Source organism: Gorilla gorilla, chromosome 13 (genome assembly GCF_029281585.2).
Source record: "Gorilla gorilla gorilla isolate KB3781 chromosome 13, NHGRI_mGorGor1-v2.1_pri, whole genome shotgun sequence".
NCBI classification, from domain to species: domain Eukaryota; kingdom Metazoa; phylum Chordata; class Mammalia; order Primates; family Hominidae; genus Gorilla; species Gorilla gorilla.
In genome coordinates this window covers 134,422,222-134,449,333 of record NC_073237.2, presented here as the reverse complement: position 1 = coordinate 134,449,333, position 27,112 = coordinate 134,422,222, and the positions used below count along the sequence as shown (strand labels likewise).

The 27,112-nt window shown below is 47.1% G+C and overlaps 1 protein-coding gene across 11 annotated transcripts in view; it reads right to left on the bottom strand.

The window, feature by feature from the left end:
- The window catches only part of CACNA1B (calcium voltage-gated channel subunit alpha1 B), a 248,526-nt gene that overhangs the window by 109,161 nt on the left and 112,253 nt on the right, over positions 1-27,112 (bottom strand). For 8 of the 11 annotated variants that reach the window (XR_008668315.2, XM_055350334.2, XM_055350333.2 and 5 more), the window contains 4 exons: positions 11,165-11,282; positions 7,976-8,043; positions 4,819-4,925; positions 926-988 (listed from right to left, as the gene is read on the bottom strand). Coding sequence is in view for 10 of the 11 variants with exons in the window: in XM_055350334.2 (XP_055206309.2) it covers positions 926-988; positions 4,819-4,925; positions 7,976-8,043; positions 11,165-11,282 (356 nt within the window). In the remaining variant the exon portion in view is untranslated. The remainder of the gene's footprint in view (positions 1-925; positions 989-4,818; positions 4,926-7,975; positions 8,044-11,164; positions 11,283-27,112) is intronic. The other 3 variants (XM_055350338.2, XM_055350340.2, XM_055350339.2) reach the window with 1 other exon arrangement.

Here is a 27,112-nt window from a genome sequence, read left to right as displayed (position 1 = left end):
CTGCAGATGGATTCAGGATCCAGCATGCTTTCTTGCCCCAGGAGACATCAGTGCCTCTGACAGCCAGCAGCAAACAGTGCTCGTGGAAAGACTGAGCCCAGCTCCATGCTGGCTGCCAGCAAGGAAGCACTGGGCAGGGGGGGCAGGGGCAACAGGGGCCTCACCACCATTAGGACACAGACAGGATACCTGGCCACTTCCATCAGGGCAGGTGGCCTAACTGCACCTGACCACTTCAGGGACCCCTCACCTGCAGGGCCTGGCCTTGCCCTCCAGGGGAAGCCCCTGCGGACCAGCCATCCATGAGCACTTCTCCATGAGAAGCTGCCCGAGGGAAGGCCAGCCAGTCACTCCCTGGAGGGCCACCCTGGAGTTTCCGTGTCTCTGCCTCGGGCCCTGGGTGGTCTACTGTAAGCTTCACAAGTGGACAACAGCTCTCTGCTCTTGCTAGAACAAGGACTTCCTGAGAATCACAGACACAGTCCCTCCCAAGTAAGGGGCCTAGGAGGACCCATAAACGTCCCCAGTGAGCCCCTAAAGAGCACTCTCTGCTGTGCCTGCTCACAGGGCCCTGACCTCATGGGAACCACAAGGAGACCTGAGCCCATGACGCCCAGTCCACTCAGGAGAAGCAGACACACTTGAGACACCGGAGTGAGCAGACACAACAGTGAGCAGACAAAAAGACAGAGACCAGGAGGGAAAGGAGAAGGCGCTGAGCACAGAGGGTCTGACCCCGTGGCAGGACTTGGGGACGTCAAGGAGCAAGCCCACCATTCCCCGCTCAGGCCACAGAAGCCCGGCCTGGAGCTGCCCCATGAAGCAAATGACTTGCGGTGAGATAGCAGAGTTAGGAGTGGAAGGAAGGTGTCTGCATGTAGTTATCATGAAGCCATGGATGGAATATTGTAGCAGAGCGACTCACGGTGAGTTCACGCTGGAGACAGATGAGCTGCGAGATACAGTACCTCGAGCTTGCTTTACAAAACTGCACATGCAAAAAACAGAACAGACAGAAGTGAGAAAACCAGAGACAGAGTTCTGAGAGAACCAGTGACACTGAGAGCCACGCCAGTGTAGGCGCAGGCTGCCATGTGCATCTGGACAGGAGGCCGCAGACGCGTCCGTCAGACGGGCACCAGCCAAGACCTCAGGGTGAAAGAGAAGTTGAGAACCAATTCCACACATGCAGAAAAGTGAGACTGAAGTGAGACAGCAAACCCTGTAATGCCTGGAAGACAGAAGCCATTAGCTCGGGGGCCCATCCATCACTCAGCACACACTGCCCAGGACAGGCAGTGCGGCTGGGAAGACCCAACACCGATTTTCCTGCAGTTCCAAACAGCCCCCCGCACCCTGCGGCGGGAGGCTGACCGCACTGTCTCCCGGCCCTCGAGATGGGGCAGCGTAGGCTAACAAAGGAGGCGAGGGTGCCCCCGCACCCTGCGGCGGGAGGCTGACCGCACTGTCTCCCGGCCCTCGAGATGGGGCAGCGTAGGCTAACAAAGGAGGCGAGGGTGCCCTTTCCGGAGATGCCGCCTGGGCCCTGCTGCCGAACCCACCTGACTTCCCGGCGAGCACCTGGACCCCACTCTGGTTCCAGCCCCAGGGCTCCCCAGGCTGCAACCCAGGCGCTTCTGGGCCACCAGGACACCTCCAGGGCAAATCAAACCACACCCCAACCCACCTTCCTTTTGGGTGCAGCTCCAGCCATTTCCAAGTGACTTTCAAAGGCTTTTCTAAAACCAACAGAAAGAAACCAAAGCTGCCTTTACAGCCATTTCCCTCCGATTAACTTCCCAGGGGAGGGCCAGGTGGGCTGCAGCCCCTCCTTCTCAAGGCCAAGGTCTCTGTGCCTTTGTGGGCAGTCAGACCAGCTTACTTGCCCACAGGCTCTGGGTTCAAACAGGCATGTGTGTGAGAGGGTGTGCGAGTGTGACACTGTGTGTGTGTGACTGTGTGTGTGAATGTGTGAGATTGTGTGTGTATGTGATTGAGAGTGTGGGATGATTATAACTGAATGTGTGAGATTGTGAGTGTTGTGAGGGTGGGTCTGTGTGTGTCTGTGTGAGTCTGTGTGTATGATTCTGTGTGTGCTTCTGTGACTGTGTGTCTGTGTGTACTTGTGTATAAGTGTGTATGTGAGTCTGTGTGCCTGTGTGTGTGCTTGCCTATATGTATTTGTGAGTGTGTGTGTGTGAGTGTCAGTGTGACTCTGCAGGCTGCCAGTGTTCAGAAATTCATGTGAGGATGAGGCTGACCCAGCAGAGAACCAGGAAGACATGTCCCTTTAAGCAGTGTCACCTGAGGCCCACCTTAGTGTCCCTTCAAGCAGCTGTCACCTGAGGCCCAGGATACGCCCAGCACTGCATGCGACACGCTAGGGTGCCCTTCTGAGGCATGTTCTGGCACCGTCTGTGTCAAGCCAAACAGAGCATCACTGAGAGCCTCGCAAACACCAAGGACACCCCAAGTCCTCCCAGCACCCAGGGCACCAAGCCCGGCATTGGCCCCGCTCCGCAGGCCACGCAGCACAGCTGTGGGGGGCAGGAGAAGGGTGAAGGGTACTCAAGGGCACTGCTCTCGCACAGCCCAGCAGCTCAAGGTGCTGGAAATGAGAGCAGGGCAGGAGGTGGCGCTGCTCGTCCCACCAGGAGAACAGGAAGCAGACGAGGACAGATGACAGACAGCTTTCAGCCCTCGGAGGTCTCAGCACAACACAGGCACGCAAACAGCAGCAGCAGGGCCAGGCCTCGCCAGGTGCAGGGCCCTCCTTGAAGGAAACCCCTCAAGGTTGATTCCTGCAGGGTCTCTTGTGGCGGAAATCAGACTGGCTGTCATGTCCAAACCAGTGGGCTGAGGACATGCCACAGAGGATGAGGGCCCACAGCTGCACCCCAGGCAGGGACCATGGGGGCTGACACCTGGACGCCTCGGGCTGGCTTGGGCCGGCTGCCCCTTGCCACGTGTGAGGGCTGCAGCCTGCTTGAGTTGAGGATGCTGGCACTGGAGCTGACACCTGGCTCCAGACCCACCGTGAGGCAGAACACCTAGGGGTCCCCCGGGAGAAAAGAAGCTCTTTCCTCGCGTAGGAATCAGCGTGGTGCTCAGGCCAACAGGTGGTGTCGATGTACACTGTGCCCAAGGATGCCAGTCTACTGCCTTGTTCCTGCATAGCAGTGTCTCCAAACCAGTTCAGGGCAGCAGATAAGGAAGAGTGTCCAGCCTCCTTTTCAGGCAGCCTGACTCAGGGTCCATGACTGCCAGGGACCTGGCAGCCTCTTCTGCAAGGTCTCAGGCCAGATGGGAGTGGACACCCTCCCATACCCCCAAGAGGAGGCAGGGCCAGCAGGCAGCAGGGGTCAAGGGACAAGTACTCGCCTCCAGGAACAGCAGAGAAGGCAAGTCTTCAGGAGAACAACACGAGGCCTGTGCGAGGCCAGGAGCTGAACACACCACTCGCCCCATCTACTGCAGACCACCCACCTGCAGAGCCCACAGAGCCCTGGTAGCAAACCCCCGGACCAAGTAACCAAACTAAGTGGACTAAATAACTAATGGACCAAATAACCGAATTGGCCAAGACAATGAAAGATCGAAATTAAACAACTGAGGACTGAGCCCCCAGCAGTCTTCTGCGTGATGGCCACCGTGTCCACAGCTGCCAAGTTCCCCTGCAGGCCCCTCCCATCCCTGCCTGAGTCCCCAGCGGGCTCCAGCCTCTTCTAGCTGCTTCTGCCCCAAAGACCAGCACTTTCTGCTAGGCTTAGAGACAGGCCCTCTGCAAACACCATCTTCCTGGTGCCCTCCAGGCAGGATCAGGGCTGGTATGGGTGTGCACACACTCAGCACATGCACTCACACACATGCTCACTGTGCAACTCTCAAGTGCACACACACACCTAGCACACTCATCCACATGCCAGCATGCTTACCCAGCAGTGCAGACACACGTCACTACAGATGCACCTGTGGCTGCACCCGGCCCTGTGTTCCGTGTTCACGGCAGGGCGGGTGGCCGGCTGAAGAGCTGGGGCCCGCCCATCAGCATGGGAATGGGAGGTGTGGGGGTGGGCATGCAGCCAGACGGAGCTAGTGGCTCCAGAGCTAAATTCAGCTGGGCCTAGAGAACAAGCTCCCAGTAGGGGCATCTCTGCACTCTTGTGGCCCACCCTGTGACCAGGCCATGGGCCAGACTTTCCTGCCTCCCTTCCCAGGGACTGACCTCCCCACAGCTTGGCTCAGTGCAGCCTGTGGCCCTGGGCTGGACACTTTGCCCAAACTCTAAAGCCCCTAACACCTCCAAATATGCTTCTATGGAATACGCAGTTTTCGCCAGAATAACTTCCTCTAACATCTGTCCCAGTACCAAACACTTGCAGAGACATTTTTGGAAACTGCAGTAAGTCTCTCAGACTGCTCAGGTATCACCTAGAATCTCTTGGCTCATAAAATAAATTTCTGAAAAGCTGTGCATAAAATCAACTTACTGACTCCCTCCCCTAACTGATTCACAGTTGCCTGGGGAGGGGCCTGGAGCCACCCTGAGGCTATCCAGGGAGTGAATATCATGGCAGAGACAATCCCAGCCACAATGTGAGGGCTGTGCCTGGCCACACCCTGGCCCTGCTCATACAGAGAAAAAGCCCTGGAGCCCCCAGGCTCTCATCCCAGTTCCAAGGAGGGGCTGTGTCCTCACCCGCCAAGGCCAGGGGCCCTCTGAGGAAGCCTCTGGAAGGGGTGCCCTGGGGAGGGCCCAGCCATGGGACCCTGCAGCTGCCCCACTGCCACCCCACAATCCACTCCCAGGAGCCTTACGCAGCGATGGAGATGTTCGCGGCAGACATGGGGCTGACTTCAGCCACTTCTTTGGCCTTTTGCAGAGCAAGCTTCTGATTGGCTGCTTCTTCCATCTCCTCTTCATCCTGTTTGAGCAAAGAGAAATGTCCAGTTCCCCTCACAGTGTTATAGCCACTCTAACACTGGCTATATATAACATCAGCTCTTCCTCCAGGGGCCTCAAAAAATACACAGTGCTGCTCTCTATCCAGTGGAGACAGACAGCCAACCCCTGAGTGAATGTGGCCCCCCGCGACCCGTTCCACAGGAGCTGTCTCTGGTGTTCTCCAGGGCCTTCCCTTCTGTGTCTGTGACTCAAAGGTAATGGTCACTAGGATTCCTTCCTCGGTGCCCTCTTGCTTGTGCCGTCTCCCTGGAGGCGACGGCCTCACCTCTGTGGATCCTGACCTTACTCTGAGCTCTAACCCAGGTACCCAGCCACTGCCTGGATATTTCCATTTGTTTGTTTTGTTTTTTGTTATTTGTTTTTCTTTTTTTTTAGAGACAGGGTCTCGCTCTGTCACCCAAGCTGGAGAGCAGTGGCGCAATCTCAGCTCACTGCAGCCTCGACCTCCCAGGCTTAAGTGATCCTCTAACCTCAGCCTCCCATGCAGCTGGGACTCCAAGCACGTGTCATCACGACGGGCTAAATTTTTTTAATTTAATTTTTCTTGAACTCCTAGGCTCAAGTGATCCTCCCACCTCGGCCTCCCAAAGTGCTGGGAGTACAGGTGTGAGCTAACATGCCTGGCCTTCAGCTTGTCTGTACCATGGCACCTCAAACTTGCCCACTGAAATGCAAATCTGTCCCTCCTTTTGTCCCACCTGTCCCCCCAGGAGCATCTGTCACACTTTAACAAAGCCAAGAGCAAGGGCAAGAGGCTCTGCACCTGTGGCTAAGTCCTGACCCAGCACTGCCCACAAGCACTGCCACCAGGAGGGTGTCCAGTGGGGCCACGCACCACCTTTGAGCTTTTCTGCCTGGAGCCAGCAGACCATGTCTGTCCCCATTTCCCCAGCTGTGGCTGTGAGAAGCCTCTCCCTGTCTCCCCCACTCCTGGGTGACTACTTGCAGTGCCTGGCCCTGAACTTCACATGGCTCCTGCCCTCAGGGCTGGGCATGTGCACATGTGCAGGCAGGTGCAGTTTCCTCTGCCCCCTCTGGCCCTGACCCTAAGTCACTAAACAAGACCAACATGCTCGGCACCTGGGTTCCGGATCAATAGTTCTGGGCTGAGACCACAGGCCTCAGAATGGAAGCTACGACTTCCATGTTGTCCATCTGGACTGCTGGGGCCACCACTGTTTCCTCAAAATCCTGAAGCCCAGACCCACCTGGCTCCCCTGGGAGCTAGCATTCCCAATGTTCCCTAAAATGTCCTTGAATCTGCTTTCGGGGCACAACACTGGCAAAAACTAAGTCCCTTGTTAGCTGCCTGCAAGTTTTCCTCCACAGAGAAGAGACCTTCAAACTTCAAGCCCAGAGAGGAGGCAAAGCCAGACCCAGCATGAAACACCCACACCCAGGTCCCTCCTCGCAGATCCGGCTGCATCCAGCTTCCCACCCTCTGGGGCAGGGACTTTGCCAGTCACTCCAGGGAGTGTTCTAAAGTCCCCTGCAAGGTCTAAAACAAATTCAAGTTTATCCTCGCTTCAAAAGGTACATTGTGCTGTAATACTTTGTGGGAATATTATGGGAATATAAGGGAAGGGGATGGTCGAGTCATAAACTTTGGGGCTCTTGGTCAGCCCAGAAAAATGCCCACAGCCAGACACAGACAGGCCCCCAGTGGCCCCGATCCTCCGAGAAGAAATTCCTAAATGAGGCCAGTTACACAAAAGGGGGGCCACCAATGAGGGTACATGTATGTGGACACAGGGCCCCAAGGACATGGCTTCCTCCACGCATCTTCCTTCATGACAGAACTTAAAGAGACAGTGGGGCCCCAGCGCTCCAGTGCAGCCCACCCAGGACAGCAAGGGCCCCGGGCTCCAAGGCAACCCCGGCACCAAGGAGAGCTCTGTGGGGGCTTGGGCTCCCCCAACCCAAGCGGCCCAGCTGAAGACAGGAACAGAGAGAAGCCAGAAACCAGAGCGCCAGGGAGGAATCCAGGCCCCTAGGCATAGGCATGGCCATGGCCCAGGTCTGGAGGCGTGGGAGTAAGAAGGCTGAGGAGAAGCAAAGGGAGGCTCAGGCTGCAGCTGGCACACCGCAGGGACCACACCCCCCTCCTGGAGAGCTGGGTTGGGGGGAGCAGGGGCACCTGCACAGCACTCACTCTTGGAGAAGCTCTGTGGCACACCTGCATCTCTGCTGCCCATGGACAGAAATCCTGAACCTGCCTCTCTCAGCCCCGGAACAGGGAAGGCATGGAGAGACACTGGACTGGAGTGACAGAACTGTGTCAGACCCCTAGACATGCACAGGTGCATGCAGACACCTGTCCAGGGATGGTGCACAGGCAGAAAAGGGCACACAGTGACACATACATGGTGACACACAGGTACATGCTGACGTGCAGAGCATGCACGTGGGACGTTTGCAGCGTGGTTCACACCAAACCAGAAGGCAGCACCACCTCTACTAGGAGCTAGGGCTTGAGTCAACACACAAGCCTGCGACTGAGATGGCAGGTGGCCACACTACAAGTGTCCAGGGCTGGGGAGAGCATGACCAGGAGGGGACTGTGTCATCCGGAGGGATATCACAGAGGGAGACATGTACAATTGCATCCCCCACCAGGCTCAGGGATGAGACGAATATTAAAATGGCACCCGCTGGGCACTGCCTGAAGCAGCAGCTGTCCCACTGTGGCGCAGCTGTGCTGGGATAGGGCCACCAGCTGCTCTTCCTGCTCAGGCCCCTCCTGCTCCCAGCACACCCTGCCGTTCAGGCCATTCTTCCCGGTGCTGGCTTCTCTGAGAGCCTGCCTGTCCATCTGCCTTCAGGGCTCTGGCTCTCCCTGCATCCTCAGCTCCAGCCTCCAGCCCCTGAGTGACAAACCAGCCTCTGCCCGCCAGGACCCAAGGCAACGCTCCTGGACACGAGGCCCTAACCCAGGACCCAGACTCCTCCTGGCTGCGGCCACATTCAAGTGACGTGGGCTGACACCGGTCCCTCCCTGTCGCCACCTACCTTGGTCAGCTCTTGGGCGTTGGCCAGGTTGTCCACAGCGATGGCCAGAAAGACATTCAGCAGAGTGTCTGGTTGGGTCCAGCTGAGGAAGGGAACCTCTGCCCCACATGGCCCCAGTCACACTGCAGCTTCCCCCATCTCCCCAGATCCCAACCAGCCTCCAGCCTCCTTCCCTTGGCACCTACCAGCTCCCCCAGGCCCCATCCCCAGACACACTCCAGCCCAGCCACTAGGCCCTCCAGCCCCCTGCTCCGTCCTCACCTCCAGCCTCTCTGCCAATCCCTCCTTTGCTCAGCCTCCCATCACCCAGCCTCCCCTAATGCCCACCTGAGCCTCTTCCCCCAACCCAGCTCTTTCGGGCTGACTGTGCAGGAGCGAAGCTCAGAGGCTGTGCTGGAGCCATCTGCCTCTGCCTCCTAACGAGGGCCCATGGTCTGCCTGCTGTGCTCCCAACTCCCCAAGCCCCGGCCAGCACAAGAAGCCTCCCCACAAACAGCTCCTACTCCACAGGCTCCAGGTGGGGCTCCACTGCCTTCTGGGTCCTGTGAGCAGAGACCACCTCAGACAAACCACGAGCTTGCAAACCCACCTGTGGCCAGCACATGCTGGGCCCCAAGTCCTAGGCCCACAGATGCTGCCTAGTGCTACCTTCCCCTCCTTTCCATTTCCTTTTCCCGCATGGTGTCCTGGGGCCTCTTCTTTGCGGCACCCCCCTCTAGATTGCAGGACTCACGTCAGGCCGTGGAGACGGCAGATGGCATGATCTGGTTCCTGGGACTGCACCTTGCCTCAACTGACCTACCAGGACCCAGTGTGAGGTGCTGCCCCACCTTTTAGAAATGAAGAAACCAAGGCCCAAAGGGAAGCACCTGCCACAGGTACTGGCACAGGCACCACCTGGGGTGTGCGGCCTCCTCCTCAAAGCTCGCGGGACCAGGTCCTTGTCCCGTCACGGTGTTTTTCTTTGCAAAAGGAACTCTTCACCCATCACTGGAAGCTGCCTTTTCCTGAACGCTCACCTCCCTGCCCCTGCACAGTTTCCCAGAACCACCCCAAACATAGTCAGGACCCCGACTGTGACTTGGGTCTGCCCTTCCAGACCCTGGCCATTGGGGGTGCCCTCCTGGCCATTTTATGACTCCAGGTTTCTCAGCCCAGGCCCTGCTGGCATTTGGGGCTGGGCAGTCCTCTATGGGATGGCAGGCAGCACCCTTGGTCTCCGTCCACTTGAGGCCATCAGCCCCTCCCCATCAGTGCTGACAACCAAAAGTGACTCAGAAGCTGCCAAATGCACCACGGCATCTGTGGGGAGAGGAAGCTGCCCCCGTTAGAACCTTGCACACCACGTGATCCAGCCCGTTTCATCACAGGCCTGCGACTCACCCCTGCCCAGGCTACAGCCACTCTCCCTGTGGTACTGGCCTCTGCCAGGCCGAGTAGCAGCTGGCTCTGTATGAGGCCAACAGCAGTGACCCTGGCAGGTCAGGTCCCTCTCTGGCTGGACAGGTGCCCCCTCCCTGGGGGTCAAGTGAGCGCATACCCCAGGCCAGAGCCTCACAGGTGAGTCCACGCAGAGCTCCAGCAGAGCCCACAGGGCAGGACACTGAGGCCAGGCTGACACCTCCAGGCACCAGCCACAGCCACTGACACCCTCAGAGGCCTTTCCATGCCCAGAAAGCAGGACCAAGGGCCATGACCCTTGGGATCCAGCAGGACTAACGCTGAGTGGACAGGGAGGGGGATGCTCGTGGCCAGCATGCCTGGCCTCAGTGTCAGGGTCAGACTCAGCTGTGGCGAACCACTGGCCACTGCTCTGTCTTGAGGCAGAGGCACCTCCTTCTGGACACCGCTGTCCTGTCTGAGGCCTCCGTCCCTCTCTGACAACCGGGGCTGCCTTTCTTTGGTGCCTCCGGTGCCAGCCCCAGGGCCACCCATCTCCAAAGCAGACACTGCCCCCTCAGGCTCTCTGGAGCCCCTCCTAGGCTCACACTCAACTTCCCAGGAAGGCTGGATCCCCCATTCTGGGGACCAGGCCCTGAGCTGCAGCCTAAGGACCACCCCGTGACTAACAAGACTGAGAGAGGGAGCCCCTGCTGGGCCATTCTAGGAGAGGTGGAGCGAGGAATGAGGAGCCAGGGAGATGGAGACAGGAAAGAAGGTGAAGTTTGCAAGGGCACTGACGGCACCGGCACCAGTGAGGCAGAGACGAGGACAGACAGACGGGGTGGAGTGGCCGTCGTGTGTGAGAAGGTCGGGGGAGAAGCAGAGCCGGGAGGTCGACTGTGAGACATTGTCTCCAGCTCCTCGGGGCCCTGCGGGGTGTTCTGTCACAGCAGTTCTCAAAGTGGGGTCCCCAGAAGAGAAACACGGGCTCCCCCTGCAGCCTGTGAGAATGTACATTCTCAGGCCCCAGCCCAGCCCCACTGCCTCTGACACCCTGGGCTAGGGCTGGAATCCAGGCTTACCATCCCTCAGGGGACTGTGATGCCCAGATGAGTTTGAGAACCAAAGACACTTCTAGGCCTGAACTTCCCACCCCAGCTACAGGGGGACCCACTCACACTGCCTGTCATAGCCCTCACCCTTGCCTATACCACGAACGCTGTAGTTCTCCCTCCAGATCTTCCTTGGCCCCAGCCCTGTCCCTATCATGGCCCCTTGCTGAGGCAGAGCTCACCACCGGCGGCTGGGCTCGCTCTGACCCCACAGACTCACCCTCTGACTCAAGGTCCTGAAACAGCCCAACTGACATCCTCCACAGAAAACCTTTCCTTACATTTCTCTGCAAAGGGGATGGTATCAGCAGGGGGAAGGGCTCCTTTTTAAAGCCCAGTGCCAAAACCTAAGTATGCAATTAAATCAAAGTGAAAACAAAAACCCACCTGCCCAGAGTGTGAGGCTCCCTGACTGCTGCTCAGAGTCTGTCCTGGGCCTGCTGCTGGCCGCACCCACCCCCACCTCTGGATACCCCCACACGCAGCAGCTCATGCTCCCTCAAGCTGAGCCCCAAAGCCTCCAGACCCCTGCACTCCGGCCACCTGCAGAATGTTCTCCATCTGCACTCAACTCTGGGAATGCACCTCTCACGTCCACGGCCCCTAGTCCTCCTGGAGGGATCCATGTGGTGGCCATGGGGAAGAGAAGGGCCAAGCACTGACCACCCTCTGCCCCAGCCCCACAGAAGGATACAGTTTCCGAACAGTGTCAGGACAATGAAGTAAAAGGACGAGAACATGCCTTTGCTGACGCCGCCTTGCGATTCGATCCCGTGATACATCACTGCATTCCAGTCCTCTCCCGTCAGGATCTGCCAGGATGGAGAGAACACAGGGCAAGCCCCCGTGGCTGCCTTCCCCACACACATGCACCCCCACCCACACGAGTGCATGTGCACCGCCACGTCCACGCGCACTGCCATGTCCACACACGCACATCCAGGTCTTTAGATGATGCTGTCTCCAAAGGTCTGGGCATGCCAGGGTCCTCCAGAAAAGCTTCCAGAAGGACATGGCTGCAGAACTGGGTCTTAAAAGACTAACATACTCTAGGTTTTCAGCCAGAAATGAAAAGGGAGCTCCCAACAGGAGAAGGAGGTGGGCAGAGGCGAGGAGGGCAGCAGTGAGCTCAGGCATGGAGAGACGAAACAGCGCCATCCACGTCACTGCAGTTAAGGAAGCCGAGGTTCACAGGGGGCTGGGCTGCACACGGCCACCCAACAGAAGCAGAGCCTTATGCTCTCAGTTCCTGCCACTCCACTTGGTGGGTCCAGCCTCACAGCCTGGCTAAATGCAACCCTTGTCCTAGTAGCCATGTCTCTTTTCTACTTTAATTTTTGGAAACATACAAGAAAATAAAATAATAAACACTCATGTGTCCCCCACCCAAAATGGAAATTTTGCCCCATGTGCAATGGTCCCCCTCCCCATGACCAACTCCAACCAGGGATCTGACACAGATCCAAGTCGTTTTTCTTTTTTCACTTTCTATTTATTTGTGGGTGTTTTTAAATTTCTTTCTTTTTTTTTTTTTTTTTTGACATGGAGTCTTACTCTGTCATCCAGGCTGGAGTGCAGTGGTGCGATCTCGGCTCACTGCAAGCTCCGCCTCCCAGGTTCATGCCATTCTCCTGCCTCAGCCTCCCAAGTAGCTGGGACTACAGGCACCCGCCACCTCGCCCGGCTAATTGTTTGTATTTTTAGTAGAGACGGGGTTTCACCGCATTAGCCAGGATGGTCTCCATCTCCTGACCTCGTGATCCGCCCACCTCGGCCTCCCAAAGTGCTGGGATTACAGGCGTGAGCCGCCACACCCTGCCGTTTTTTAATTCTTTTTATCGATACATAGTATTTGTACATATTTTAGGGTACTTGTGGTATTTTGATACATGCATACAATGTGCAATGATCAAATAGGGTATTCGGCATATCCATCACCTCAAACATTTAGCATTGTGTTGGGAACATCTCAAACCTTTTCTTCTGATTATTTTGAAATAAACAATATATTGTTGTTAGTTATAGTCACCCTACCATGCTGTCAAACACTAGGACTTGCTCCTTCTATCTGTGTTTGTACCCCTTAACCACCCTCTCCTCATCCCCTCTTCCTACAGCCTTCCCACCTTCTGGTAGCCGTCATTCTAACCTCTACCTCCAGATCAGCTTTTTTGCTCTCACATCTGAGTGAGAACATGTGAAGTTTGTCTTTCTGTGCCTGGCTTATTTCACTTAACTTAATGACATCCACTTCCATCCATGTTGCTGCAAATGACAGGATTTCATTCTTTTTGTGGCTGAATAGTGTTCTGTTATATATACACCATATTTTCTGTATCCTTTCATCTGTTGGCAAGCACTTAGGCTGATCCCTTATCTTTGCTACTGTGAATAGTGCTGCCATGAGCATGAGGAGGCAGGCAGCACTTCATGTTCCAACTTCCTTTCCTTTGGATAAACACCCAGCAGTGGGATTTTTGTGGTATGGCTCCTCTTGAGGAGCCTCCATACTGTTTCCCCGAGTGGCTGGACTAATTTACATTCCCATCAACAGTGTGAGAGTTCCCTTCTCTCTATATCCTTGCCAGCATTTGTTAATTTTGTCTTTGATAATGGCCATCCCAAATGGGTGAGACGATACCTCACTGTGGTTTGGATTTGTCTTTGCCTGATGATTAGTGATGTTGAGTATTTTTTCATACATCCGTTGGCCCATTTGTATGTCTTCTTTTGAGAAATGTCTATTCAGAGCCTTTGCCCACTTTTAAATGTGATTATTTGTTTTTTTTGCTGTTGAGTTGTTTGAGTTCCTTGTATATTGTGGATAGTCGTCCCTTGTTGGATGAATGGATCCAAGTCTTTAGGGTTCCACTACACATCACACACATACACGTATGTATAAACAGAACACTGCATATGTGCTAAACATGCACAGGAAGGTACCAGACTACACACCATTCTTCAACTTGCTGTTTTCATTCAACAATACAGCTTTGAGGTTTCTCCATTTTTTTTTTTTTTTTTTTTTTTGAGACAGGGTCTTGTTCTGTTTCCCAGGCTGGAGTGCAGTGGTGTGATCTTGGCTCACTGCAACCTCTGCTTTCTGGGCCCAATCAATCCTCACACCTCAGCCTCCTGAGTAACTGGGTCCACAGGCAGGTGCCACCATGCCCAGCTAATTTTTTGTATTTTTTAGTAGAGATGGGGTTTTGCCATGTTGCCCAGACTGGTCTTGAACCCCTGGGTTCAAGCAATCAGCCCCCCTCAGCCTCCTGCAGTGCTGAGATTACAGGGGTGAGCCACTGCACCCGGCTCTCCATGTTGATACATATAAATCTACTTATTTGTGTAAACCATCACACAGTTTTCCTTCCATTTACCCATTTTCCTTCTCACAGGTACTTTTAGTGGCTTCTGGGTTTTTGCTGCTGTGTCCCCTTGTGCACATGTGAAGTTTCTCTAGAACTGAAGCTGCCAGATATGTAGGCTATGCACACCTTCGCCGACTTCACTAGATGTTTCCAAAATGGTTATCCCAAATCATATTCCCGCCAGCCGCAGAGGATGGTTCTTCATCACATCCTCACACCACCCATGGCACTGTCACGCCCTTTGAGAGTTCCCAATCTGATAAACGTGAAAGGGCTTAAAAGCACCGGCCAGGCGTGGTGGCTCACGTCTGTAGTCCTAGCGCTTTGGGAGGCCAAGGTGGGAGGATCACTTGACCCCAGGAGTTCGACACCAGCCTGGGCGACATAGTGGGACCCCATTTCTACAAAAAAAAAAAAAGGCAAGCCAGTGAGTTTGAACATTTCTCCTGCCCAGGGGCCCTTAGATCTCTTCTATGCCCTGCCTTTCAACCCCCCAGCTCCTATTTCTGATGACTCATATTTTTCTTACTGACTTTTGAGACTTCCTTATGTATTCTTGTATATACTAATACTCTATTTGCATTATCTATTGTAAATATCTTTAGTCTCCTGTTTGCTTTTGTGTATTAAAAAAGTTTAATGTAATTAAATATCAGTCTTATCAGTCTATTCCTTTATGTTTTCTGCTTTTTGCATCTTAAGAAATTCCTCTCCATCCAAGGTCATAAAGATATTTTCACTACAAACACACACGGCCAGGAGTGGTAGCTCACACCTGTAATCCCAACACTTTGGAGATAGAGACCAGCCTGGGCAACATAGCGAGACCCTGTCTACAAAAAAAATTTTTTAATGAGCTAGGTGTGGTAGTATGCACCTGTAGTCCCAGCTACTCAGAAGGCTGAGGCAGGAGGATCACTTGAGCCAGTTGTGTGAGCTATGATCATGCCACTGTACTCCGGCCTTGGCAATAGAGCAAGACCCCATCTCCATTTAAAAAAAAAAAGAAATTTGGAGATGGGGTCTTGCTCTATTGCCAAGGCTGGAGCGCAGTGGCACAATCGCAAGACCCCATCTCCATTAAAAAAAAGAAATTTGGGCCAGGCACAGTGGCTCACGTTTGTAATCCCAGCACTTTGGGAGGCCAAGGTGGACGGATCACAAGGTCAGGAGTTCAAGACCAGCCTGGCCAACACAGTGAAACCCTGTCTACTAAAAATACAAAAATTAGCTGGGCATGGTGGCAGGTGCCTGTAATCCCAGCTATTCGTGAGGCTGAGGCAGAAAAATCGCTGTGTGATGGTTTACACAAATAAGTAGATTTATATGTACTATTTGAGGCGGAGGTTACAGTGAACCAAGATCGCACCACTGCACTCCAGCCTGGGCAACAGAGCTAGATTCCATTTCAAAAAAGAAAAGAAAAGAAAAGAAAAAAGAAAAGAGAAGAGAAGAAATTTCTCTCCATCCAAGATCATAAAGATATTTTCATAATATATATATTTTTCTTTCTTTTCTTCTAAAGACTGGGTCTTGCTCTGTTGCCCAGGCTGCAGTGGCATGATCCTAGCTCATTATAACCTCAAACTCCTGGCCTCAAGTAATTCTCCTGTCTCAGTCTCCCACGTAGCTGGGACTGCAGAGGTGCACCATCAGCTATTTTTTTTTTTTTTTTTTGGATATGGGCTTTCATTATGTTGCCCAGGCTGACCTTGAACTTAAGAGCCTCAAGCGATACTCCCACCTCAGCCTCCCAAAGCACTGGGATTATAGGCATGAGCCACCATGCCTGGCCTCTTACTCTTTAAATCATCTTTAAATCAAGTTTGATTTTTTACATTTAGGTTTCTAATCCAACTGAAGTTTTGTGCATGCAAGGAGATGATGATCCAATTTTTTTCATACGGAAAGCCAATTTTCCCAGACCCAAATTTTTGAATAGTCCATCCTTCCTCCATTGATTTCCAATGACATCTTTCTCATATAACCAACTTTCTACATATGTTTGGAATGTTTCCGGGTTCTCTGGTCTGTTCTTTTGATATTTCATTTTTACATATACCACACTATTTTCATTACCATAGCTTTATAAAAAGTCATGATATATGGTAGGACAAATTTCTTCTTCCTGAATTGTCTTTTCTTGGACTTTTACTCTTCCATATAATCAATATGCTGAATTCCAAGAACAGTCCCATTGGAATTTGGATCAGGATTGCGTTGATTCATAAATTAAATTGGGGAGAACTGACACCTTCACCATTTTAAGGCTTCCTACTTATAAACATCTCTCTGCACACATACAGCTCCTTAAGGCCTTGAATGACATTTCACAATTACTGCAACAGAAGTCTTGCACAATTTTAGTTAGATTTATTTCTGGGTACCTGGAAGTTTTGTTACTACTGTGAATGAGACCTTTCTTTTAAATTGAATTTTCTAATAGAATAATGTTATTTATTATATAGAAAAGCTATATTTTTGTACATTTATCCTATGTTCAGCAATACTGATGAATTTTCTTATTATATCTAATATATTATCTGGGATTTTCTATAGTAAATAATCACATTTGCAAATAATAATAGTTTTTTTCTATTCCTTTCCGGTCTTTTTACTTCTTTCTTTTTTCTTACTACATTAGCTTCGACTGCTTGAATAGTAGGCATCCTTATTTTCCTTTTAATAATACTTCTAATCTTTCACTATTATCTATGATCCTTGCTATTTAAATAACAGCATTATTGGGATATAATTCGCCCATTTAAAGTGTATACAATAGTTTTTAGTATACTCAAAAATATGTGTCACCATTATCACAGTCCATTTTAGAACATTTTCATCCCTTCAAAAAAAGAAACTCATACCCATTAGCTATTACCCTTCCTGGTTGTAGGGTTTTTGTAGATACTCTTTACCAGATTTTTTTAAGCTCCTGTCAATTCTTAGTATGACTTTTTTTTTATCATGAATTAAAGTTTATTTTTATCAATGTTTCACTTTTCTGCATCTATGACACATGTTCTCTTTTAACCTGTAGAGATTAGGAATTATGCTGACAATTTCTTGTATTATTTGTATTTCTTGTATTACTAGAATGAACACAGTTTAGCTATTAGGTTCTTTTTTAATATATGCAGCTGATTTGATTTTTTAATAGATTTTAGATTATTTGCAGACATTTGTGATGCAGATAAAAAAACACCAAAATAACAAGACTGTAAAAAGCATATTTTTAAGGAGACACATGAAGTAGATAATTGTATAGCAAGACTGACCAAGTGAAAAAAAAAGCACAAATAAAAATTGTAACATGAAAGGGGGGTCACAACATAGGAAAAAGAGATTTTTTTAATTACAGAAGAATATTATGGCAGCTTTATGCCATGAGATTTGAATGAATCTGCTTTCACTGGGGAGACGTTAGCGTACCTGCCGTGTTGGGCGATATTCAGGTGCTTAGGATGGTGAGTGGATAAAACAAAGACCCTGCCCCATGCAGCTTGCGTTCTGGTCTGTGTTTTGTCTTAAACTGTCCTTGCATGGCTTTGGTGTCAAGGTTGTACTAGCCTCATGAAATGATTTCATCCCTTCTCTGAAATTGTTTGAGTCAAATAGTTATTATTTCTTCTTGAAAGGCTTGGTGAAACTCGCCTTATAATGACTGGGCCCCAGGCAGGAGGCAGAAAGATAGGAAGAGAACTTTGACTATCTGTTAAATTTCTTTTATAGTTATGAAATGTCCAGGTTTTCAAAATTTCTTCTTGAGCTAATTTAATCCACTTAATATCTTCCTATAAAAATGCATGTTTTGGCCAGGCACGGTGGCTCATGTCTGTAATCCCAGCACTTTGGGAGGCCAAGGCGGGCTGATCATGAGGTCAGGAGATCAAGACCATCCTGGTTAACACGGTGAAACCCTGTCTCTACTAAAAATACAAAAAATTAGCCGGGTGTGGTGGTGGGCGCCTGTAGTCCCAGCCAGTCGGGAGGCTGAGGCAGGAGAATGGCATGAACCCGGGAGGCGGAGCTTGCAGTGAGCCAAGATCGCACCACTGCATTCCAGCCTGGGCGACAGAGCGAGACTCCATCTCAAAAAAAAAAAAAAAAAAAAAAAAGCATGTTTCATCTACGCTTTCCAATCTAATGGCATAAAGTTGCCAAAATATTCTTTTGGAATTAAAAAAAAAATCTCATTTTCCTATAGTTACGACTCCCTTTTGGGTTACATTTTTTATTTGTGCTTTTTTTCCTTGATCAGTTGCTGTACAATTATCTACTTCATGAACATGCTTGTTATCTTGGTGTTTCAGTGATCTGTACAACAAATGTCTACTCTTAGCATCATCTGCTTTCAATTTTTCTTTGGTTTATTATTCCTTCTTCTAGATTTTTCATATAAGTACTTGTTAAGCCAGGCTCTGCGGCTCATGCCTGCATTACCAGCACTTTGGGAGGCTGAGGTGGGAGGATCGCTTGAGTCCACTGAGTTTGAGACCAGCCTGGGCAACATTGTGAGACCACGTCTCTACAAAAAATAGAAATTAGCTGGGCATGGTGGTGTGTGCCTATGGCCCCAGCTACTTGGGAGACTGAGGTGGGAGGACCACTTGAACCCAGTTCGAGGCTGCAGTGAGCCATGATTACACTAATGCACTCCAGCCTGGGTGATAGGGCAAGATGCTTTTTTTTTTTAAGAGTACTTGTTTATTTTTTATCCTTTTTTTTCCTGATAACTGCATTAAGATTATAAGTTTTCCTTTAAGTGTTGTTTCAGATTCCTCTTACAAGCGTTGATACTGTTCAGTTCTAAATATTCTGTAATGGCCATCATGATTTCTGATTTCCTCTTTACTCCCAAACCTTCAACTTACAAATATGGGAAAGATATTAAATGACTTTTCATTAACGGTGCCTGCTTATCTAAATGATATCAAGGTTGTGCTCTGCAGGACAGCAATATTCATTTTTTATTTTTATTTTTTTTTTAGTTGGAGTCTCGCTCTGTCACCCAAGCTGGAGTACAGTAGCATGATCTTGGCTCACTGCAACCTCCACCTCCCAGGTTCAAGTGATTCTCCTGCCCCGGCCTCCAGAGTAGCTGGGATTACAGGCACCCACCACCACACCCGGCTAAATTTTCTATTTTTAGTAGATAGGGGTCTCGCCATTTTGGTTTCACCACGCCAGGCTGGTCTTGAATTCCTGACCTCAGGTGATCTGCCCACTTCAGCCTCCCAAAGCGCTGGGATTACAGGAGTGAGGAACTGCGCCCAGCTGGACAGTAATTAATACTTGTTGAAGTTTCCTGAGTGACCTAATAAACGGTCAAAGTCTGCAAATGTTCCATGTGCCCTAAATAATGAATATTCTATTCGCTATCTGTTGGGTACAGTTCTGTATGTGACAACTGGTTCATGTTTTTAGATCCTTTCTAATCTTTTGTCAGTTTCATCCTTCAGTTTGACAGAGACATGTTATAAATCTCTCATAAGATGGTAAAGTTTTTATTTCTCCTTGTAATTCTGCCTGTTTTTGGTCAATGTTCTGAGGCCAGGTTGTTAGGTCCTGCAAGTTCATGCCCTGCAGTGTGTTCCTTCTGGAGGTATCCTCTTTTCATCATGTAATATGCCTCTTTATTCTCATCCATCCTCTTTTCACCTTCACCTCTATTTTGGCTGATATTAATACATGAGCTTTCTTTTGTTTTGTTTTGTTTTTTGAGACGGAGTCTCGCTCTGTCGCCCAGGCTGGAGTGCAGTGGCGCGATCTCAGCTCACTGCAACCTCTGCCTCCTAGGTTCAGGCGATTCTCCCACCTCAGCACCAGCACACCCAGCTAATTTTATGTATTTTTAGTAAAGATGGGGTTTCACCACGTAGGCCAGCTGGTCTCGAACGCCTGACCTCAAGTGATCTGCCCACCTCGGCCTCCCAAAGTGCTGGGATTACAGGCATGAGCCACCGTGCCTGGCCTACACTGGCTTTCTTTTGGTCAATGTTTAGTTAGTTCATCTTTTCGTATCCCTTTATTTTTCAATTACACAATATTTTAAACACTCCGAAAGATGCAATGAATAATTTAACAAACCTCTGTGTACCCACTACCCAGCTTAAGAAATAAAACATCAGAATGTGGCCAGAACTCCCCAGTCTCATTCCTCTCCCTCTCCCCACCTCCCAGCAACCCCCACCCCACCACCAGGAAAACTGTGTCCTGAATTTGGTGCTCATCATTCCTGTGCAAGCTTTTATACGTTTACTACATCCATATCATAAACAGTATATGACATTGTTTTGCACATTGTTCATCCTTAAATAGTATCATACGCTATAAATACATTTAGTTCTAAGGCACTCATTTTCCCTTCTGCACAAACAGATCACACTTCTCTTATCCATTTCCCTGATGGTGAACATGCAGGTGATTTTCAGTTTTTTGTTATTACAAATAATGCTGCTAGGATGGCTTTACATGTTTCCTTGTGCACTTGGGCAAAAAACTTTCCAGGGCATATACCTGGCAGGAACTGCTCGTGCCAATTCCAGTGGATGGGATATAATGAATTACCCTTCAGAGTGGTTCTACCAACCCACCAACAGCATAAAGAAACACTAATTTCTCCACTTCTTCTCTAAATCTTAATATTGTTAGATCTCTTAATTTTGGCTAAACTGACAGGTGGAAATGGTTGTTTCATTGAGGGTTTAGTTTGCATTTCCCTGACTGCAGTAAAATTGATCATAGTTTCTTCTCCTGTGAGTTACTTGTTTTTATCCTTTGTCCTTTCATACTACATCATTTGTCTTTTAATCTATCTAGAATTGATTTTCACACTTGGTACAAGGTAGGAATCCAATTTCATGTTTTTCTATGTAAATACTATCTGCAATGACAGGACTTGAGTTTTCTGTGTATAAATATTTCATCTGTAAATAATGACAGTTTTCTTTCTTGTCAATCCCGACAATTTTTATTTCATTTTTTCTTGTTCTACTGTGCTAAGACCCCTGATACTACTGTAATCTGCTAAGCATTTTTATTTGGAAGGAGTGTTAGGTCTTACTTAAAAAAAAAATATCACGGACATTTGAAGCATACACAGAGTGGAGTACAATGAGCCCTACATGCCCATCCAGTTTCAGCCATCGGCAACTCTGCAGTCTTATCTCCGCTCCTCTCACCTCTGGCTGACTGTGCTTGTGCTACAGTTCCAATGCTTTCTCTGATCATACAGGGTTTGTATCCACCTTAATCTGTTAGTGTGACAAATTACATTCATAGGTTTTCTAATGTTGAATTGTCTTGCATTTCTAGGAAAAGTTCTAGTCAATTATAAAAATAATTTTTAAGAATATCTAGATTTGATTAATGATGGTTTCCCCCAGATGCTTTGCTTCTGTGTGTGCAGAAGTGATCTGTATTTGCAGAAGTGATCTGTATTTTTCTTTTCTGATGGTGTCCTTGTTTAGTTTTTTTCATTATCAAGGCTACTCTAGTTTCATACAATGAGTGGCAAGCTATCCTTTTTTATATTCTGCGGAGGAGTCTGTATAAAATTGGAATAATTTCTTAAATAGCAGAATTCACATATCATACTATCTGAACTTGGTAACTTGAGCAGGAGATTTTTATTTATTAAATTTTTTAAAATTTATTTTTTATTTCAATAGATTTTGGGAGAACAGGTGTTGTTTGCTTATGTGACTAAGTTCTTTAGTGATTATCTCTGAGATTTGGGTGCACCCATCACCCAAGCAGCATACGCTGTAGTTTTTTATTCCTCGTCCCCCTCCCACCCTTTCCCTCAAGTCCCTAAAGTCCATTGTATCATTCTTATGCCTTTGCATCCTCATAACTCAGCTCCCACTTATGAGTGAGAACACACAATGTTTGGGTTTCCATTCCTGACTTACTTCACTTACAATAGTAGTCTCCGATTCCATCCACGTTGTTGCAAACGCCATTATTTCACTCTTTTTAGGGCTGAGTAGTATTCTATAGTATACTGGTATACACTACATTTTCTTCATCCACTCGTTGACCAATAGGCATCTGGGTTGGTTCCATATTTTTGCAATTCCAAATTGTGCTGCTATAAACATGCATGTGCAAGTGTCCTTTTTCATATAATGACTTCTTTTCCTCTGAGTAGATATCTAGAAGTGGGATTGCTGATCAAATGGTAGATATACTTTTAGTTCTTTAAGGAAACTCCACAATGTTTTCCATAGTGGTTGTATTAATTCACATTCTCACTAACAGTGTAAAAGTGTTCCCTTTTCACCACATCCACACCAACATCTATTATTTTTCATTTATTATGGGCATTCTTGCAGGAGTGAGGTGGTATCACACTGTGGTTTTTATTTGCATTCCCCTGATTGTTAGTGATGTTAAGCATTTTTCCATACGCTTTTGTACATCTTCTTTCGAGAACTGTCTATTCATGTCCTTAGCCCTCTTTTTAATGAGATTGTTTGTTTTTTTCTTGCTGATTTGAGTTCTTTGCAGATTCTGGATATTAGTCCTTTGTCAGATGTATTGATTGTGAAAATTTTCTCCCACTTTGTGGGATGTCTGTTTATTGATTATTTCTTTTGCTGTGCAGAAGCTTTTTAGTTTAATTAAGTCTCATATATTTATCTTTGTTTTTGTTGCATTTGCTTTTGGGTTCTTGGTCAAGAAGTCTTTGCCTAGCCAATGTCTAGAAGGATTTTTTCTGATGTTATCTTTATAATTGTTATGGTTTCAGCTCTTAGGTTAAGTCTTTGACCATCTTGAGTTGATTTTTGTATAAGGTGAGAGATGAGGATCCAGTTTCATTCTCCTACCTGTGGCTTGCCAATTATCCCAGCACCATTTGTTGAATAGGGTGTCCTTTCCCCACTTTATGTTTTTGTTTATTTTGTCGAAGATCAGTTGGCTGTAAGTATTTGGGTTGACTTCTGGGTTCTCTATTCTTTTCCATTGGTCCATGTACCTATTTTTATACCAGTACCATGCTGTTTTGGTGACTATGACCTTATATCGTAGTTTGAAGTTGGGTAATGTGATGCCTCCAGCTTTGTTCTTTTTGCTGATTTTTTTTTTTTTTTTTTTTTTTTGAGATGGAGTCTCACTCTTGTCACCCAGACTGGAGTGCAATGGATGGCGCGATCTTGGTTCACTGCAACTTTCACCTCCTGAGTTCAAGTGATTCTTCTGCCTCAGCCTCCCAAGTAGCTGGGATTACAGGCGCAAGCCACCACACCTGGCTAATTTGTGTACTTTTTAAAGTAGGGTTGGGGTTTCATCATGTTGGTCAGGCTGGTCTCAAACTCCTGACCTCAGGTAATCTGCCCGCCTTGGCCTTCCAAAGTGCTGGGATTACAGGCAAGAGCCACTGCACCTGGCCTTTTTTGCTTAGTCTTGCTTTGGCTATGCAGGCTCTTTGTTGGTTCCATCTGAATTTTAGGATTGTTTTTTCTAGTTCTGTGAAGAATGATAGTGGTATTTTGATGGGAATTGCATTGAATTTGTAGATTGCTTTTGGCAGTATGGTCATTTTCACAATATTGATTCTACCCATACATGAGCATGGGATGTGTTTCCACTTGTTTGTTTTGTCTATGATTTCTTTCAGCAGTGTTTTGTCGTTTCCCTTGTAGAGCTCTTTCACCTCCTTGGTTAGGTATATTCCTAAGTATTTATTTTATTTTGTGCAGCTACTGTAAAAGGGGTTGAGTTCTTTATATGATTCTCAGCTTGATCGCTGTTAATGTATAAAAGAGCAAAAGAGCTACTGATTTGTGTACATTTATTTTGTATCCTGAAACCTTGCTGAATTCTTTTATCAGTTCTAGGAGCTTTTTGGAAAAGTCTTTGGGGTTTTCAACATAAATAATCATATCATCGGCAAACAGTGACAGTTTGACTTCCTCTTTACCGATTTGGATGCCCTTTCTTTCTTTCTCTTGTCTGATTGCTCTGGTTAGGACTTCCAGTACTATGCTGAAGAGAGTGGTGACAGTGGGCATCCTTGTCTTATTCCAGTTCTTGGGAGAATACTTTCAAACTTTTCCTGGTTCAGTATTATGTTGGCTGTGGGTTTGTCACAGGTGGCTTTTATTACATTAAGGTATGTCTCGTGTATGCTGATTTTGCTGAGGACTTAATCATAAAGTGATGCTGGATTCTGTTGAATGCTTTTTCTGCATCTATTGAGATGATCGTGTGATTTTGGTTTTTAATTCTGTTTATTTGGTGTTATCACATTTATTGACTTGCATATGTTAAACCATCCCTGCATCCCTGGTATGAAACCCACTTGATCACGGTGGATTATCTTTTTAATTTGCTGTTGGATTCAGTTAGCTAGTATTTTGTTGAGGATTTCTGCATCTATGTTCATCAGGGATATTGGTCTGTAGTTTTCTTTCTTGGTTATGTCCTTCCCTGGTTTTGGTATTAGGGTGATATTGGCTTATAGAATGATTTAGGGAGAATTCCCTCTTTCTCTACCTTGTGGAATAGTGTCGATAGGATTGGTACCAATTCTTCTTTGAATGTCTGATAGAATTCTGCTCTGAATCCATCTGATCCTGGACTTTATTTTGTTCGTAATTTTTTTATTACCATTTCAATCTCGCTACTCGTTACTGGTCTGTTCAGGGTATCTAATTCTCCCTGATTTAAGCTAGGATGGTTGTACCTTTTCAGGAATTTATCCATCTCCTCTAGGTTTTCTAGTTTATGTGCATAAATAAAGGTGTTCATAGTAGCTTCGAATAATCTTTTGTATTTCTGTGGTATCAGTAGTAATATCTCCCATTTCAATTCTAATTGAGCTTATATTTGGATCTTCTCCCTTATTTTATTGGTTAATCTCACCAATGGTCTATCAGTTTTATCTATCTAGATAGATAAAATAAAAATTTAATCTATCTAGATAGACAAAAATTTAATCTATCTAGACAAAATTTAGATTTTGTCTATCTAGATAGATAAAATTTAAATTTTGTCTATCTAGATAGATAAAATAAAAATTTTGTCTAGATAGATAAAATAAAAATTTTGTCTAGATAGATAAAATAAAAATTTTGTCTATCTAGATAGATGAAATAAAAATTTTGTCTAGATAGATAAAATAAAAATTTGTCTATCTAGATAGATAAAATAAAAATTTTGTCTATCTAGATAGATAAAATAAAAATTTTGTCTATCTAGATAGATAAAATAAAAATTTTATTTATCTAAAAAAATTTATCTTTTTATTTATCTAAAAAGAACCAGCTTTTTGTTCAATTTATCTTTTTTAATTTTTTTTGTTTCAATTTCATTTAGTTCCGCTCTGATTTTCGTTACTTCTCTTCTTCTGGTGGGTTTGGGTTTGGATTGTTCTTGTTTCTTCAGTTGTGTGAGATGGGACTTTAGATTGTCTATTTGTGCTCTTTCAGTCTTTCTGATGTAGGCATTTGAGGCTATGAACTTTCCTCTTAGCACTGCCTTTGCTGTATCCCAGAGGTTTTGATAGGTTGTGTCACTATTATCATTCAGTTCAAAGATTTTTTTAAATTTGCATCTTGATTTCATTGTTAACCCAACAATCATTCAGGAGCAGGTTGTTTAATTTCCCTGTATTTGCATGGTTTTGTGGGTGCCTTTGGAGTTGATTTCCAATTTTATTCCACTATCGTCTGAGAGAGTACTTGATATAATTTAGATTTTTTTTTTTTTTTTTGAGACGGAGTCTCGCTCTGTCGCCCAGGCTGGAGTGCAGTGGCCGGATCTCGGCTCACTGCAAGCTCCAAATTTAGATTTTTTAAAATTCCTGAGACTTGTTTTGTGGCTGATCATATGGTCCATCTTGGAGAATGTTCCATGTGCTGATGAATAGAATGTATATTCTGCAGTTGTTGGGTAGAATGCTCTGTAAATACCTGTTAAGTCCATTTGTTGTAGGGTATAGTTTAAGTTCATTCCTTCTTTGTTGACTTTCTGTCTTGATGACCTGTCTAGTGCTGTCAGTGGAGAATCAAAGTCCCCCGCTATTACTGTGTTGCCGTCTATATCATTTCTTAGGTCTAGTAGTAATTGTTTTATAAATTTCAGAGCTTCAGTGTTAGGTGCATATATATTTAGGATTATGATATTTTCCTGTTGGACAAGGCTTTTTATCATTATATAATGTCCCTCTTTGTCTTTTTTAAGTGCTGTTGCTTTAAAGTCTGTTTTGTCTGATGAAAGAATGGCTATTCCTGCTCGCTTTTAGTCTCCATTTGCACATGAAATATTTTTTCACCCCTTTAAGTTTATGTAAGTCCTTATGTGTTAGGTGAGTCTCCCGAAGACAGCAGAAACATGGTTGGTGAATTCTTATCCATTCTGCCATTCTCTATCTTTTAAGTGGAGCATTTAGGTCATTTACATTCAACATTAATATTGAGATGTGAGATACTATCCTACTCATTGTGCTATTTGTTGCCTGAATACCATGCTGTTTTTTTCATTATTATTGTTATAGAGGTTCTGTTGGATTTATGTCTTAAGGAGGTTCTATTTTGGTGTATTTCAAAGATTTTTTTCAAGACTTAGAGCTCCTTTTAGCAGTTCTTATAGTGCTGGCTTGGTAGTGGCGAATTCTCTCAGCATTTGTTTGTCTGTAAAAGACTATCATTCCTTCATTTATGAGGCTTAGTTTCACTGGACACAAAATTCTTGGCTGATAATTGTTTTGTTTAAGGAGACTAAAGATAGGACCCTAATCAATCTCTTCTGGCTTGTAGGGTTTCTGTTGAGAAATCTTCTGTTAATCTGATAGGTTTTCCTTTATAGGTTACCTGATATTTTTGCCTCATAGCTCTTAAGATTTTTCCTTCATCTTGACTTTAGATAATCTGATGACTATGTGCCTAGGTGATAAATTATTCTGCAATGAATTTTGCAATGAATTTCCCAGGTGTGTTTTTTGAGTTCTTGCATTTGGATGTCTAGATCTCTAGCAAGGCTAGGTAAGTTTTCCTCAATTATTCCCTCAAATATGTTTTGCTAACTTTTAGATTTCTCTTCTTCCTCGGGAACACCAATTATTCTTAGGTTTGGACACTTAACTTACTCCCATACTTCTTGGAGGCCTCATTTTTTGAAATTCTTCTGTCTCTGACGGATAGGGTTAACTCAGAAGCTTTTTCTTTGAGCTCCGAAGTTCCTTCTTCAGCTTGTTCGATTCTATTGCTCAGACTTTCCAGTGCATTTTGCATTCCTCTAAGTGTGTCCCTGATTTCCAGAAA